The sequence below is a fragment of the Cyclopterus lumpus genome, chromosome 21, assembly GCF_009769545.1.
Source record: "Cyclopterus lumpus isolate fCycLum1 chromosome 21, fCycLum1.pri, whole genome shotgun sequence".
Classification (NCBI taxonomy): domain Eukaryota; kingdom Metazoa; phylum Chordata; class Actinopteri; order Perciformes; family Cyclopteridae; genus Cyclopterus; species Cyclopterus lumpus.
In genome coordinates this window covers 19,120,328-19,133,695 of record NC_046986.1, presented here as the reverse complement: position 1 = coordinate 19,133,695, position 13,368 = coordinate 19,120,328, and the positions used below count along the sequence as shown (strand labels likewise).

The following is a 13,368-nucleotide window of genomic DNA, read 5'->3' as shown; positions in this document are numbered from 1 at the left end:
TGTAAGTACATGGCAGTATCCACTACACATAAATCAGAGTGAACTGAAGTATAACCGTCATTTTAAAGAAAACAAAAAAATTATGAAACAAATTAACTGTATGGGACCTTAAAACACATCCTCCACCTATACTTTAAAGATGAGATGCATTCAATTCTTGAGCAAATCAGAATGTGTGTAAGTGAGGGTTGAGGTGTGTGCAGGGGGGTGATGGGAGGGGTGTGGAGACATACCATGAGTGTGTTCCCTTTCTCCTTGTGACACACTCAATGCCTCCCACGAAGAAGACACCACAATGTTTGGTGAGTTTTTTCATCCTTAAAATAACAACTTACTTTTATATTTCTGTAAAACTGGTATTTAATAAATACATGTGTTTACATATTACACAGTAAAATTCAGTGTTAATGTCACACTTAAAGTATAAGAGTGAACATATGGTCCTTATCTACAGTGTTAAAGTTCCACTGAACATAGTTACATTTATTTAGTTAATATTTTACACTACAGTACACTGGGAAGTGTTAATTTTCTTCATATTATTTCATTATTATTCTGTAACTGTTTCAATACCAAATTTGAGTGCAGTTACATTTACTATTTATTTTTATTTGCCAACAATCAGTGGGTCTTCTAGGTGTTTGTTTTAACTTGATCCCAATCTCTCTGCACATGGAAAACACTAGCGTGTGTAAATCTAACTGCACTGAACTTTTATATTAAAACATAGACAAGATTTTAAAGTGACATCCCCTGTGGCTCTATTGTAACGGTCTTGGTTGGACTCCATCAGTTTCTTGGCAGATGATAGAAAGTTGTCTACAAAATGAATAACAACTCCTTGATAACTACAGTACATGCTAAATAATCACCTTTAGCTAAATACAAATGACATTAAAAACGTTTGCTTCTTGCTGGCAAAAACGGTGTGTACAAACAACAGCTGAATCTGATTTGACGGACAACATTCTGAGTAGTTAAACCCTCAAATATTTGTTTCCCCACAAACATAGAAAAGACATTACCCATGAGTTTCGGTCATGTCTGTGGTAAGGATGTTTACCGTCCTTAAATACAAATATTTAATCCCCAAAGGAAGCTCACATCAATTTACCTGTTTGGCATCTTGATGCTCCGTCTGCCTTTTTCTGGAAGGGTTGACCGTATCATCAGGGCCCCAGGATATACCATTTGTTTAGATATATACTTTATTCATCCTCAAGGGGAAATGTGTTTGTAGCAGCAGCAAGCAAGGACATATTACATTTAAGAAGATAAAGAAAAAAAAGTATTAATCCTTAAATAGTGTCACTGAGTCTGAGTCAACATTGCATTGACTGTGCTGAAAGAAATCAAAATCTGTAGTCAAATCTGTTAGTAAATACACCAGCGTTGGGCTGCTAACTCTTCAGAGACGTCTGTATCCGCCTCAGTTCCCTGTCTCATCATATACTCTGATGCCTTCAGTGACAGGTTGGACGGAGAACTCCATGAAAACACATACTAGATAACAAGAATAAAAAGGGGGGAATAAACCCAAATTGTTTGACTTTGGCACAAATTGCAGCTAGTGATATTTTCAAATAATAGGACACAAACATGTGTACTCAGAAGTCATGAACCGACACATCCACTTTCCTTTTGTCTTCCCAATGATATAGAGCTTCATCCGAGCTCGGCTTCACTGATCGACACATTTCTCTTTTTGTTTGAATCCACATGATGATATCTGTAAAAAAACAGCAAAAGGGAAAATCAAATTACGAGCTACGGCACAATTCATTCTGAGACGAGTAACCTTTAACACCAACTAGCTATTGCCAAACACACATTAGAAAAGACTGAATGTGAGACGGCAATATAGCTCTCAGGATTATATGCAGTAACTCATTCATATGAAACTAATTAGCTTTAAAGTTCATTCTGTAGGAGTGTCCATGCAGTCAAAGGGAACGTTTGCAGTATTTGCTATTTTATATTAAAAACAATACATCACTGTCAATCCTTCACACTGAGCTTTCTTGCACACATTGTCCAGTTTGACGTTAGCTAGTTAGCTTCACTGTGCGAGCGCATTTAAGCTAACTTTCAACTCGTCCGCGTTAGCCCTCTGCTATTCAGTATTTCAAGACACAACTGAAGTGTATGTTGAACAACAATATAAAGTTATTCTAATTATTCTCTTCTGCTTAAATGCCAACATTTGGTTTCACAATTGATTTAGAGAAACTTAGCAGTTTTTCGAGAAGTGCAAAATGGCAGTGATGAAACTCGTGACCCGTTTGTACGGAGAAGGAAGTGAAGCGGAGCTTTCCAGAATACAGAGTACTTTCCAGAGTACTTTCCAGAGTACTTTTCAGCGCACACTACGTCTTGAGAACAACTACATCAACACTGGGGGGCGTTTTACTCTTGCCGTTGTTGGAATAACTGAAAGCGTCCATATACTTTGACACTGCATATTTTTACACTAGGGAATTTACTGTGTATGTTAACATGTTTATAATGTTTACGATGGACTAAAATGTCCCTTTCTTATGCTGTCCTGCAGATTCAAACGCATCTTCTATTATTTTAGACTTCGGCCTCATTTATGATGAGCTCAACCTTACCTTTAACGAGTCAACCTTCATCCTGGACCCGGAGACGCAGCCCTGCAACACCTACTCCATCCCAGACGCGGTGGCGGTTGGCGTCAGCATCTTCTACGTTCTCATCTTTCTGTTGGCCATACCCGGCAATCTGGTGGTGGGGCTGGTGATCGGCCTGAATAAGCAGCCGCTGCCCCCCTCCGACCTCTACCTCCTCCACCTGGCGGTCGCCGACCTCCTGCTCGCCGTGACCCTCCCTTTCTGGGCCACCTCCGTCACCAAGGGCTGGGTGTTTGGAGACGCCATGTGCAAACTCGTCACTGTTCTCCAGGAGTTGAGCTTCTACTCGAGCATCCTCTTCCTGACGTGCATCAGCGTGGACCGCTACATGGTGATCGTGAGAGCGATGGAGGCCCGCAAGAGCAACAGGCAGCGTGCCAGCCGGGGAGTCTGCGCAGCCGTGTGGACCATCGGGGCGCTCCTGTCTCTGCCGGGGTTTTTTAACTCCACTTTCCAGAGCTCCAAACAGATGGCGTGCGGCGAACAGTACGACCCCGGTAGTGCTGATGTGTGGCGGCAGGTCACCAGAGTTCTCCGCCACATGTTAGGCTTTTTGATCCCCCTGGCCATCATGCTACCCTGTTACGGAGTGACCATCCGCCGCCTCCTCCACGTCCGCGGCGGCTTCCAGCGGCAGCGTGCCATGAGGGTGATCGTGTTCGTGGTCGTCGCCTTCCTGCTCTGCTGGGCGCCGTACCACGTCGCAGTGATGGCGGACACGTTCTTCAGGGCCAAGATAGTGCCGTACAAGTGCCCCGCGAGGATGGCGGTGGACCAGGCCATGTTGGGCACGCAGAGTCTGGGGCTGCTTCACAGCTGCGTCAACCCGGTGCTGTACGCCTTCGTCGGGGAGAAGTTCCGCAGGAGGCTGCAGCAGCTGGTGAGGAAGGCGGGCATCCCGGAGAGAAAGTCCTCGGTGTCGAGGATGAGCAGCAGGTCCTCGCTGTCGTCGGACCTCACGTCCACGTTCATGTGAGAGTCAGCGAAGAGATACTACTTTTCTGCAGCTCTGGGTGGACTTTTCAAAACTCAATAATCGAGAGAGAAACAGGGAGACATTTGCCTTGAAGATTTCATATTTTTTGTGAATAGATATGTGAATTAGATATTTCATCGCTTAAGTCGGTTGCACTATTTTATGTCTTAGATTGTCATTTTTACACTTTGTATACATATAAAAAGGGCCATTGTTGGCGGGAGATCTCAGATATTCATTACCAAAGACTGCTTCTTGGTGATGGTTGTTTGTGCACATGACAATATGAATAACTTGAATTTTGGGTTCAACTCCGCGTATAACAGGGCAATGTTGTTTAAAGTTAAGCTGTAGACAAACAAAAAAGTTGCAGTTACCCAATTAAATCCCCTCTCTTTCCTCAGTCATGTCTTGTTCTGAGGAAACATGTTTGTCAAGTTTCAATTTCAAATTTCCAGTTTCGACAGACCAAACATCCCCTTATGATAGTCCCCTTCAGATGCAGGTGAAAGAAAAAACATCAGCATTAGGTATCAGAACTATTCTGTAATTGTTATTTCTTTATAGTTTAGTAATATGGATGGGAATTGTTTTTCTATGATTTCAATTTCCAAACCAACATCACTGTCTGAGGATTTTGCCTCCAACCCAAAGTGCATACTGCAGCAAGTGCAGCAGAAACATAAGAATATATTCTACAGTACTATAACTCCATATACTTGTTAACAGTGATGTATAACTTAAAAGTAAGTTTTATGTATATCTAGCTGAAGACATGTCGCCTTACACCTGGCACACCATTTGCAATCTGTATAGTCATCATTAAAGTTTTCAAACATGTTCACCTCTCTCTGTTTCTGATTGCATTATTATTATTATTATTATTATTATTTGACTTGAACGACTGATAGAAGGTAGACTAGTGCTTTTCATAATTTTTTTTGATTTTTGATTCATGCTTCCAGCCACAGCAGCTTTTTTTGGGAATAACAGAAGTTGTGACGACTGCAGCAGCAACACCGCAGCGATCACTGAGAGGCGTCAGAGAGGAAAGATTTCTTGCCTCTGTGTACAGAAAACAACAACAAATCCTTGAAAAGTACAAGTGTTTGGTTACAGGGAAGTGCAGCTGACGGACACCGTTGCTCGTGAAAAAATAAGCAGAAGAAGAAGAAGAACATTTTGAGTAGGGTGTATAGGGTTACATTGCCATACAGGATATATGGTGGCAGTATACATGTGATTTGCTGCAAGTATTATTACAATCACTACAATCCAGTTTGTTCAGAAGATCACAGTCGGAAGGCATTTACTAATGCCAACCTATATTTTTCATTTGTTTCTTTGTGTTTCAGGGACACAGAGTCCCAACTTCCATACTGCCTAACATATAGAAGAAACTTAAAATGACTATTACAGGGCCACAGCTGCTGGCCCGCACTGGAAGCCAACCTCAGCCTCCACATTTGACCTACAAATTAGATATATCTGCCCCATACTGACCACCACCCCCTTCCCCCGTCCTCCGTGCCAAGTGTTGCACCATCTCACATGTTCTACTGACCTCAGGTTGGCTAAAAATGACGAGAGGGGGCCGCGCGGTGCAGACGGATCCCCTGTGCAGCTGTCATTGTAAGGCCTGCTGAGCTCTGACTGTCACGCCCCCCTCCCCTCGGACAGACGCTGGCAGACGTAAGAGGGCAGATCATGAGTGGGGTGGTTTAGCTCGTGGGAGAAGGGTGGGTGGGGGGGGAAGGCGGCACTGTGCAACTTGTTGGACGGGACCTAATGCTCTCATTCAAACGGAAGCCGAGCCAGAACGGATCTCACTAGGCCGCCTGGTGGGAACGAAGAGGGGACTCTCAGAAGATTCAACCTCGCGCACCGGAGACGTGATGACAGAAGGCTGAAAAGCCCGAGAAACATCAGGGGGGAAAGAAAGAGGGGAAAAGCAGGGCCTTCACTTCCAGGAGACAAGTCAAGAGGAGCTGTTAATGCAACATGATCCACTGGGTCTTGCCCTAAAAATACCTCACGGGCAGTAGGAGTGGGAGCTATTTCTATCTGCCTAATTACCTGGTAATCAACAAATTTCTTCTTTTTTTTCTGCTTTGGACAACAGAGAACCAGCGATTTGAGGAGAATTCTTCCATGGCAGAGTGTGTTTCTGCATATTTCAACTCAGCTTTCCAAGTGAATTAAACTCAGAGAGTGTCTTCAATTATAAAATGTAATTTAATTTGTAGTTTGTGTGCAAAGCCTGCTCATATAGACTCTCATGCCCTCACTGGATGTTTGGGGTTTAAATTACTGTGAGTGAGGTCCCAGTCTGTGCTGTGCTGTGGGTCCACTTTGACACGGCCCCCGAACCCATCGTGGGATCCACCCCAACATTCGTTCAACCATGAGAAAAGCCGAGGTGCAAATGACCCTGAAAAAGGGGGCAGACGAAGCGGCAGCGTCCCGCAGCCCCGCCGTGCCCCCGAAGCGGTCCAAAGCGAGCCCGGTGCAGGTCGTCCCGGATCCCCCGAGGCCCGGCTATTCCACCCCGACTCCGCCGGTTTTCGCACGCAAGATGAGGAACGCCGCCGTGGGGACCGGCTGCGACATCCGCCTGAAGGTTACTGTGGCGGGAGACCCCCAGCCCTCCCTGTACTGGTACCACAACGACGAGCTCCTGAACATGGAGAACCAGGAGTACGGAGGGCTCTGGATTAGGGACTGCAAGCCCAGCGATGCTGGCCTGTACACCTGCATCGCCAACAATCACGTGGGAGAGGCGCGGAGCAGCGCCGTGCTGGCGGTCTTGGATCTCGGTGAAGGTAATAGCACTCGATACATGACAAGGGGCCAGACACGATGAGAGACTTTGAAGGCGTTATAGATTTGACTACAACACCCACAATTCCCCTCGCACCCAATACATCTATCTGGGTTCTCCACATAATTCAGTCTTCTAAAAGGACCTTTGCGTGTTTTTAAGAATGTCAGTAATATCCTTGTCCAACAACAAGATTGTTCATGGCGGTAACTTCCATGAAAATGTCCCAGCATGCCACAGTCACGTACTAAAACACAGTGTCTGGCATCCTGTTCAATTTTGCAGGAATGTGAAGGGATAATGCTGACTGATATCTTAACTGGGAGACCAGCTACCACTTAGTCCTACTTGGATGTACTTACAATCATTGTCCTGTTTGAGTATTTAGGTTATTATGGGGCCAAATGGTGTCTGACATCATCTGGTACTTATGCAGATCATTAGCTTTGTCTTTGACCTGTTTTTTGGGGGGATTCTCAATATGCTCCACGTAATATCATAATCACATTGGAGTTTTCTTTTTGCTCCGAAAAAGGAAAAGAGATGCTAAAATATACAGGGGCATAAATACACACAATCAAGTATGCGATCGTATATTTACACACATGTACATGAATTGGTTGTTTTTAGAGACACAAAGACACGCTTTTGCTCTAAAACATGTATATATTCCCCTTTTCTAATATATATTACTTTTTTTCTCCACTATAAATGTATTGAATGCCACTTCAAATATTTCTTTGTGACACGTATATTAAAACATACAATTGGAATAAATTGGAGTTATTGGAAAAGAAAGTAAAGTTGCTGGGTTTAGTTTTCCCAAAGCATCTGGATAAGGGACATTGGTGTGAAAAATAATTCACACATTTAATTATTGCATTAATTCAGATGTTATATGCCTTATGTTGTAACAGATATGTATCCAAAATGAGTCATTCATTTGTCCATCTGCTTTGCAGAGAGGACAGAAAGATGTTTGTTGTAACCAGAGGCAACACCACATTTTTCTTGAAAAAACAAGACACTGAAAATAAATAAATAAAACAACACATACTTGCAAAAGATTCGGCCAAAGTGACATTTAGTATCACAGTCATATTTCTCTTTAAGGCCAAGGAGGCCGGGGGGGGGGGGGGGGGGGGGGGTTTAACACTTCTGTTGTGTTTAACAAAACATTCTTTTACCTGCCTTGAAAAGAGGCATAACCAGCTCCACAAATATCAGTTTAAGCCCGTTTGTCATCGTGTCCGGAGGGAAAACTCACTCCTCCAATGGAGAGCGGCCTTTTCTTTAAGTGCACGTCGAGGCCCATCGCTGCTCGCTTCAATCAGGTTGGCACGAGGAAAGATTTTTGGGCAAATGAAATACGAAAATAAAAAGACCGGGCGCTTTACACAACGACCCCTGCTGGGTTCAAGCAGCAAGATGCTTTGTGCCACCTCGCGACAAAAAAACAGGTCCTAAAAGAGTCTGCGCTTTGGGCAACGTGATGACAAGGATTCCTTTTTAGCATGGGCCGCGACAAACCACAGTGTATTATGTTTCTTTTACTGGATAAATATTGGGTGCTTGGACACCGGCCACTTAAAAGATGCACCATCAAATTTGGGTGCTTAAAGTGAACGGCAGGACCCCCCCACCCCCCACTCGTCTGCCTGTCGGTATGATGCTGATGAAAAGGATTCTATGAAAAAGAGTTTTTTTGGTCATGAATCATTATCCTGCAAAACAACATATTAGAAATCAAAGAGAAGAAGCCTGAAATAGGAATGTGTAATAAGTGGTCACCTAGATTCCCACAGTTCTGTTTCAAGTATAAATTCAATCTGTGAGCTGTGTGCTGGAGTTTTCTGTTGTGGCATATCCACTCAAAATGGAGAGAGGGGAGTGGGGGGGCTGTAGCTCTACAGTGTTCAAAGCATTCTGTGGTCACAATCCTGTCGACTTTCGTCAGAGCTTTGAATGATGTAAAGTTTTCCCTTTGACTCTCCATTTTAACCTTCAGTTCTATCAGGTCTTGGCTGCTTTGCCGTGTGCGTAAAGTCTACAGCTGTCCCATCACTCATTGATACTGAACCCTTTTCTCTCTCTCGCTCCTTGAAAATATCTCTCTGTCCTGCCCCCCCTCACTCACACACAAAACCCCGCCCCCTTCCTCCACCAACTCTCCCTAGTTATTTATATCATGGAATGTGCCAGGCCTTAGATTTTTGTGATGCTAGCCAGCCAACGTTTCTCCTATTACACAGGAAGACATCACTGGTAATTTTAGCCCGTCCCTGTATGACTCCACCCCCAACAAACCCCTCAACTGATTAGGGAAAGGGCCATTTTCCACTTCCACTGTTTTTACTGCATAATGTCTCTATTCTTTCTAGTTCAGCATTTGATTGTGCAGTCGGTCGGTCAAATATGTTATAAAACATAAAGCACAAAAATGAGTCACTGAAATGTAAAAAAGAAGGAAAAGAAATAGATGGATAAAGATGATAAACAAACTCAAAACTTCAAAGCTGCGTTTCATTTGGCTACTTGGGGGCAGTGACACAAGTCGTAAACGCAACATTGAAATTGAATTTTAAAATGTTAGAAAAATAGACAGAGCGACGTTAGCGCTCACTGTTTTGGTCTCATCCAACTCCTGAGAAAAATATCTGAAGGTTTTGTCACTCTGAATGAACCTTGATCATTATACAAGACCTTTGTTCATGTCAAAGCACTGATTAGTGCAGCTTTAAACCTGCATTTACACATTCTTGGCCACTTGGGGGCAGCAGAAACAAGCAGTGAGCTAAAAAAAAGAAGATATTAGCAACTTTTTAGTACACATCGAGTGATGCAGAGAGATGTAAACTTTCCTTCGGAGTCGTGTTCTTGGAGGTTGAAGAGGGTGCTGGGAAGAAACAAAACACTAAGTTGCAGGCCGTAAAACCAAAAGAGCTAAGCTAAAAGACACTAAAATGCTGCATAGAGCTGACGGTAACGGTTCAATAACTGACTGATAGGGATTTCATTTGAAAAACAAACAAACCTATATTCCCTGTGTAGTTGCATGTCGAAGTGTCCTTGAGCAAGACACTAAACCCCCAGTTTCTCCCTGGGTGCTTCACTGCAGCCCATTGCTCCTTAATAACTAAGGGTGGGTCAAATGAACGAAGAATTTCCCCACAGGGATCAATAAAAGTGTACATTTCTTTCTTTTTCTTTCTAAAGCTTTCAGAGTGATATACTGTTTGAAGAGACCTAATTCTGGGAGCTTAAGATGTCACCACTGGGCATTACCGTGGCCCCATCCCAGTGGGTTTGGATAGTTACCTCATGTTGTCTTCCTCCTGGACCATGAATGTGAGATGTGAGGGAACAGGTGGAGCTGCAGTTACACTGTGGCAACCCCCCCCCCCCCCCCCCCCCCCCCCCCCCCCCCCCCAAGAGGGTGGAGCCAAGTACAAGCGAGTGTTGAATAAGACATTTTCAAGCAATTAGCTTTCATGAACTGAAAACATTGTGAAAGTCCTAAGATGAAAACACTGACAACTCTCAGACCGAACAACACCGTGGTAGCGACCTGTCAATCACAAGGTAGCCCCACCCTAAAGCATCCCCTGCTTTATGACTCTAACCATCGTTTACTAAATGAACATCACGCTGTATTGAAGAAGACTTGAAACTAGAGATTGAGACCATAAACTCATGTTTACATGTTTACTGAGGGAATAAATCAAGAGATAAGTAATTTTCTCATTGTAATTTTCTCATTGACTTGGCTTTTATAGAGCTTTTAAACAACTTTGCTATGCTCATGTTCAGGAGAACATAATATAGGAGGAGCAACAGTTCAGGACATGGCAAGGAGGAAATGGAAATCTGTCCCTGGTTATAAATGATCAAGCCTCTCTGAGTTCAGTCGCCATTCACAGTGATCGGTGGAAAAGCAGGTTAACTGATCTCATACAAAACCATTAGGACTGATACATATTTACACTTATTTTTGTGTAACTGTTTTTTCATGTTTCATGAAGTCAGACGTGTGCAGTCACAGTATAACCAGTGCTGACAAAACTACAGTAAATACAACTTCACAATCTATGCATTACCTCACATTTAAAAAGGCGAACAACAGCAAAACATCTTTCCAGAACAAGTCAGCTGACACAAAAAATACCTTCATGTGGAACGACATGCTCATATATTTTTATACACCGGGAAACAAATTGGCCCGAGTGTACTGTACTGTGTAAATGTTATTCGATACATGATTGTCTTCTCAGGCAACAACCTCCAAGTCTTGTGCCTTGACCGTGCGTTCTTTCTAATGGCCATTAGGGGGCGACTCCTCTGGTTGCCAAAATAAGTCGGATTGTGTGGAAGTCTATGTCAGTTGCTATTGCTCTTTAGCGTTTGGATGTATTTAACTCCTTCCTCTCGTGTCACTTCTTGCTAATTAATTAGAAATTTTGGTTTAAAATAATTGGGACGTAAATGTTACTTCGCGGGGATGTACTGTGAATATGGACCAGTCTTATTTGGATGCAAAGCGTTGTACATTAGCAGGAATTTAGTATAACAATTGAGTAAAACATTTGTTTAAACATGAAAGATTAATAATTGTGATAAAGATGGCGCCGTGCTATTATTTGCCAAATTATTTGCAAAAGACTGTTAGGAGATGGTCTCGGGAAGCTAATGACGCCCTGCAGGACTGCTTTGAGTAAACGGACTGGGATGTGCTGTGGACCACATGGGGAGGACATCAACAGCATGACGGAATACATAACGTTCTGTGTTCACACCACCATACCATCCCGGACTGTACGCTGCTTCCCGAACAATAAACCATGGATCACCAGTGATCTGAAAGCACTTCTTAAGAAGAAGAAAGCATCTTTCAGGTCTGGGGACAGGAACAAGCTCAGGAGAGTCCAGTGCGACCTGAAGGTGAAGCTCAGGGAGGGCAAGGACTCCTACAGGAGGAAGCTGGAGGCCAAACTCTAGCAGAACAATGTGAGGGAGGTGTGGACCGGAATGAAGCAGATAACTGGCTTCAAGGTTGGAGGGAGACAACCAGGGGGCTCCCTAGAGAGGGCCAACGAGCTAAACTGCTTCTTCAATAGGTTTAGTTCACAGCCCTCATCTGTCTCCAATACACAACATACCTCCCAAACACCTCCCCCTCTGTCCCCCCTGCTGAGCTGCACAAAGGCTTCTTCCCCCCTCTCCCCATTCTCTGTGACGACTGACCAGGTGAGAAGACAGCTGGAGAGACCCCACCAAATCAAAGCTGCAGGACCTGATGGTCTACAACCTGAGCCTGAGACAGGAAGATGTCCCGGTGCTGTGAATGACGTTGTGCCTGGTCCCTGTTCCAAAGAAGTCAACTTCATCTGACCTCAGGGATCTCCGACCAGTTGCCCTCACATCCCATGTGATGAAGGTGCTGGAGAGGCTGGTCTTGGCTCACTTTCGACCGCAGGTGAAATCATCACTGGACCCTCTGCAATTCTCTTACCAGCCTCGTGTGGGAGTGGATGACCCCATCATCTACCTGCTGCAACCAGCTCAGTCGCACCTGGATGGAACCGGTGGCTCTGTGAGAATCACTTTCATTGACTTCTCCAGTGCATTCAACACCATCCAACCACTGCTGCTGAGTGAGTACGGTGGTGGGGGTCAACACGTCCACCATCTCCTGGATCACTGACTGTGATGTTGGAGCCCCACAGGGAACTTTCCCTTCCTGTTCACCCTGTACACCAGTGACTTCCAGTACAACTCGGGGTCATGCCATCAGCAGAAGTTCTCTGATGACTCTGCAGTGGTCAGGTGTATTAAGGATGGACAGGAGGAGGTGCACAGGGCAATAGTGGATGACTTTGTGGAGCGGGCCGGTATAAATCACCTGCTTCTGAACGTGGCCAAAACCAGACGGATGATGGTAGACTTCAGGAGGAAGACGACAGTTCCACAACCACTGAGAGTTCTGGGAGAGGATGTGGACATGGAGGAGGAGAATGTGGACATGGTGGAGGAGTACAGGTTCCTGGGTGTCTCCATCGACAGCAGACTGAACTGGAAGGCCAACATCAACGCTGTGTGCAAGAAGGGCAGGAGTCGACTCTTTTTCTTGGGGAAACTTCGATCTTTCGATGTGTGCAGCAAGATGTTCAATTCAATTCAATTCAGTTCATTTTGTATAGCCCAATATCACAAATTACAAATTTACCTCAGAGGGATTTACAATATGTACACATACGGACATGTTCTACCAGTCTGTGGTGGCCAGTGCGCTGTACTTTTCCGTAGTCTGCTGGGGGAGCAGCATCAGAGCCGGTGACACCAACCGACTCACTAAACTGGTGAAGAAGGCTGACTCCATCATTGGCTTCAAACAGGACTATCCGGAACAGCTGGTGGAGAGGACGACACTGAAGAAATGTTTGTCCATATTGGATAACCTGGACCACGTTATCCAACAGACTGCTTCAGCTCCGCTGTCACAAGGACAGATACAGGAGAACATTCCTGATACAGGAGAACATTCCTGATACAGGAGAACATTCCTTCTCACTGCTATTAGACTTTATAATAAATCTCCCCTTGCCAAATCTTCCTCAAACTGATCATCAATAAACCTTGCACCACTGTCACTTTATACTTTAGAGTCACTGTTTACACTTAATTTTGTACATCTTTTTTTTTTTTTTTTTTACATTTTCATTTCCTTTATTATTTAAATTCTTAAATGTATTATGTCTTGCTATTTTATTTTATGTTATTGTATTGTACATTTGTAAACAATGTTTTGCTGCTGCGTAAAGAAATTTCCCCCTGGGGATGAATAAAGTATAATCTAATTTAATCTAAATCATCATGATCTCAAAATGTATCCAAATAATCGTGATTCTCATTTGGACCATAAC

General features: G+C 44.0%; 2 protein-coding genes across 3 annotated transcripts in view; both read left to right on the top strand.

The window, feature by feature from the left end:
* Window positions 1-168: 168 nt before the first annotated feature.
* On the top strand, window positions 169-4,475 carry LOC117750194 (C-X-C chemokine receptor type 2-like). 2 transcript variants are annotated; one of them, XM_034561252.1, is made up of 2 exons: window positions 169-302; window positions 2,579-4,475. In XM_034561252.1, the coding sequence occupies exons 1-2, from the start codon at window positions 296-298 to the stop codon at window positions 3,625-3,627; spliced, it is 1,056 nt and encodes a 351-aa protein (XP_034417143.1). In that variant the 5' UTR covers window positions 169-295; the 3' UTR covers window positions 3,628-4,475. The 2 variants fall into 2 exon arrangements, with proteins under 2 accessions (XP_034417143.1, XP_034417142.1); XM_034561251.1 differs by having other exon boundaries at window positions 2,552-4,475.
* A 1,556-nt stretch (window positions 4,476-6,031) lies between these two features.
* The window catches only part of LOC117750193 (striated muscle preferentially expressed protein kinase-like), a 35,597-nt gene continuing 28,260 nt past the window's right edge, over window positions 6,032-13,368 (top strand). Inside the window, 1 exon segment of the mRNA XM_034561250.1 lies at window positions 6,032-6,449. Coding sequence (XP_034417141.1) covers window positions 6,032-6,449 — 418 coding nt within the window.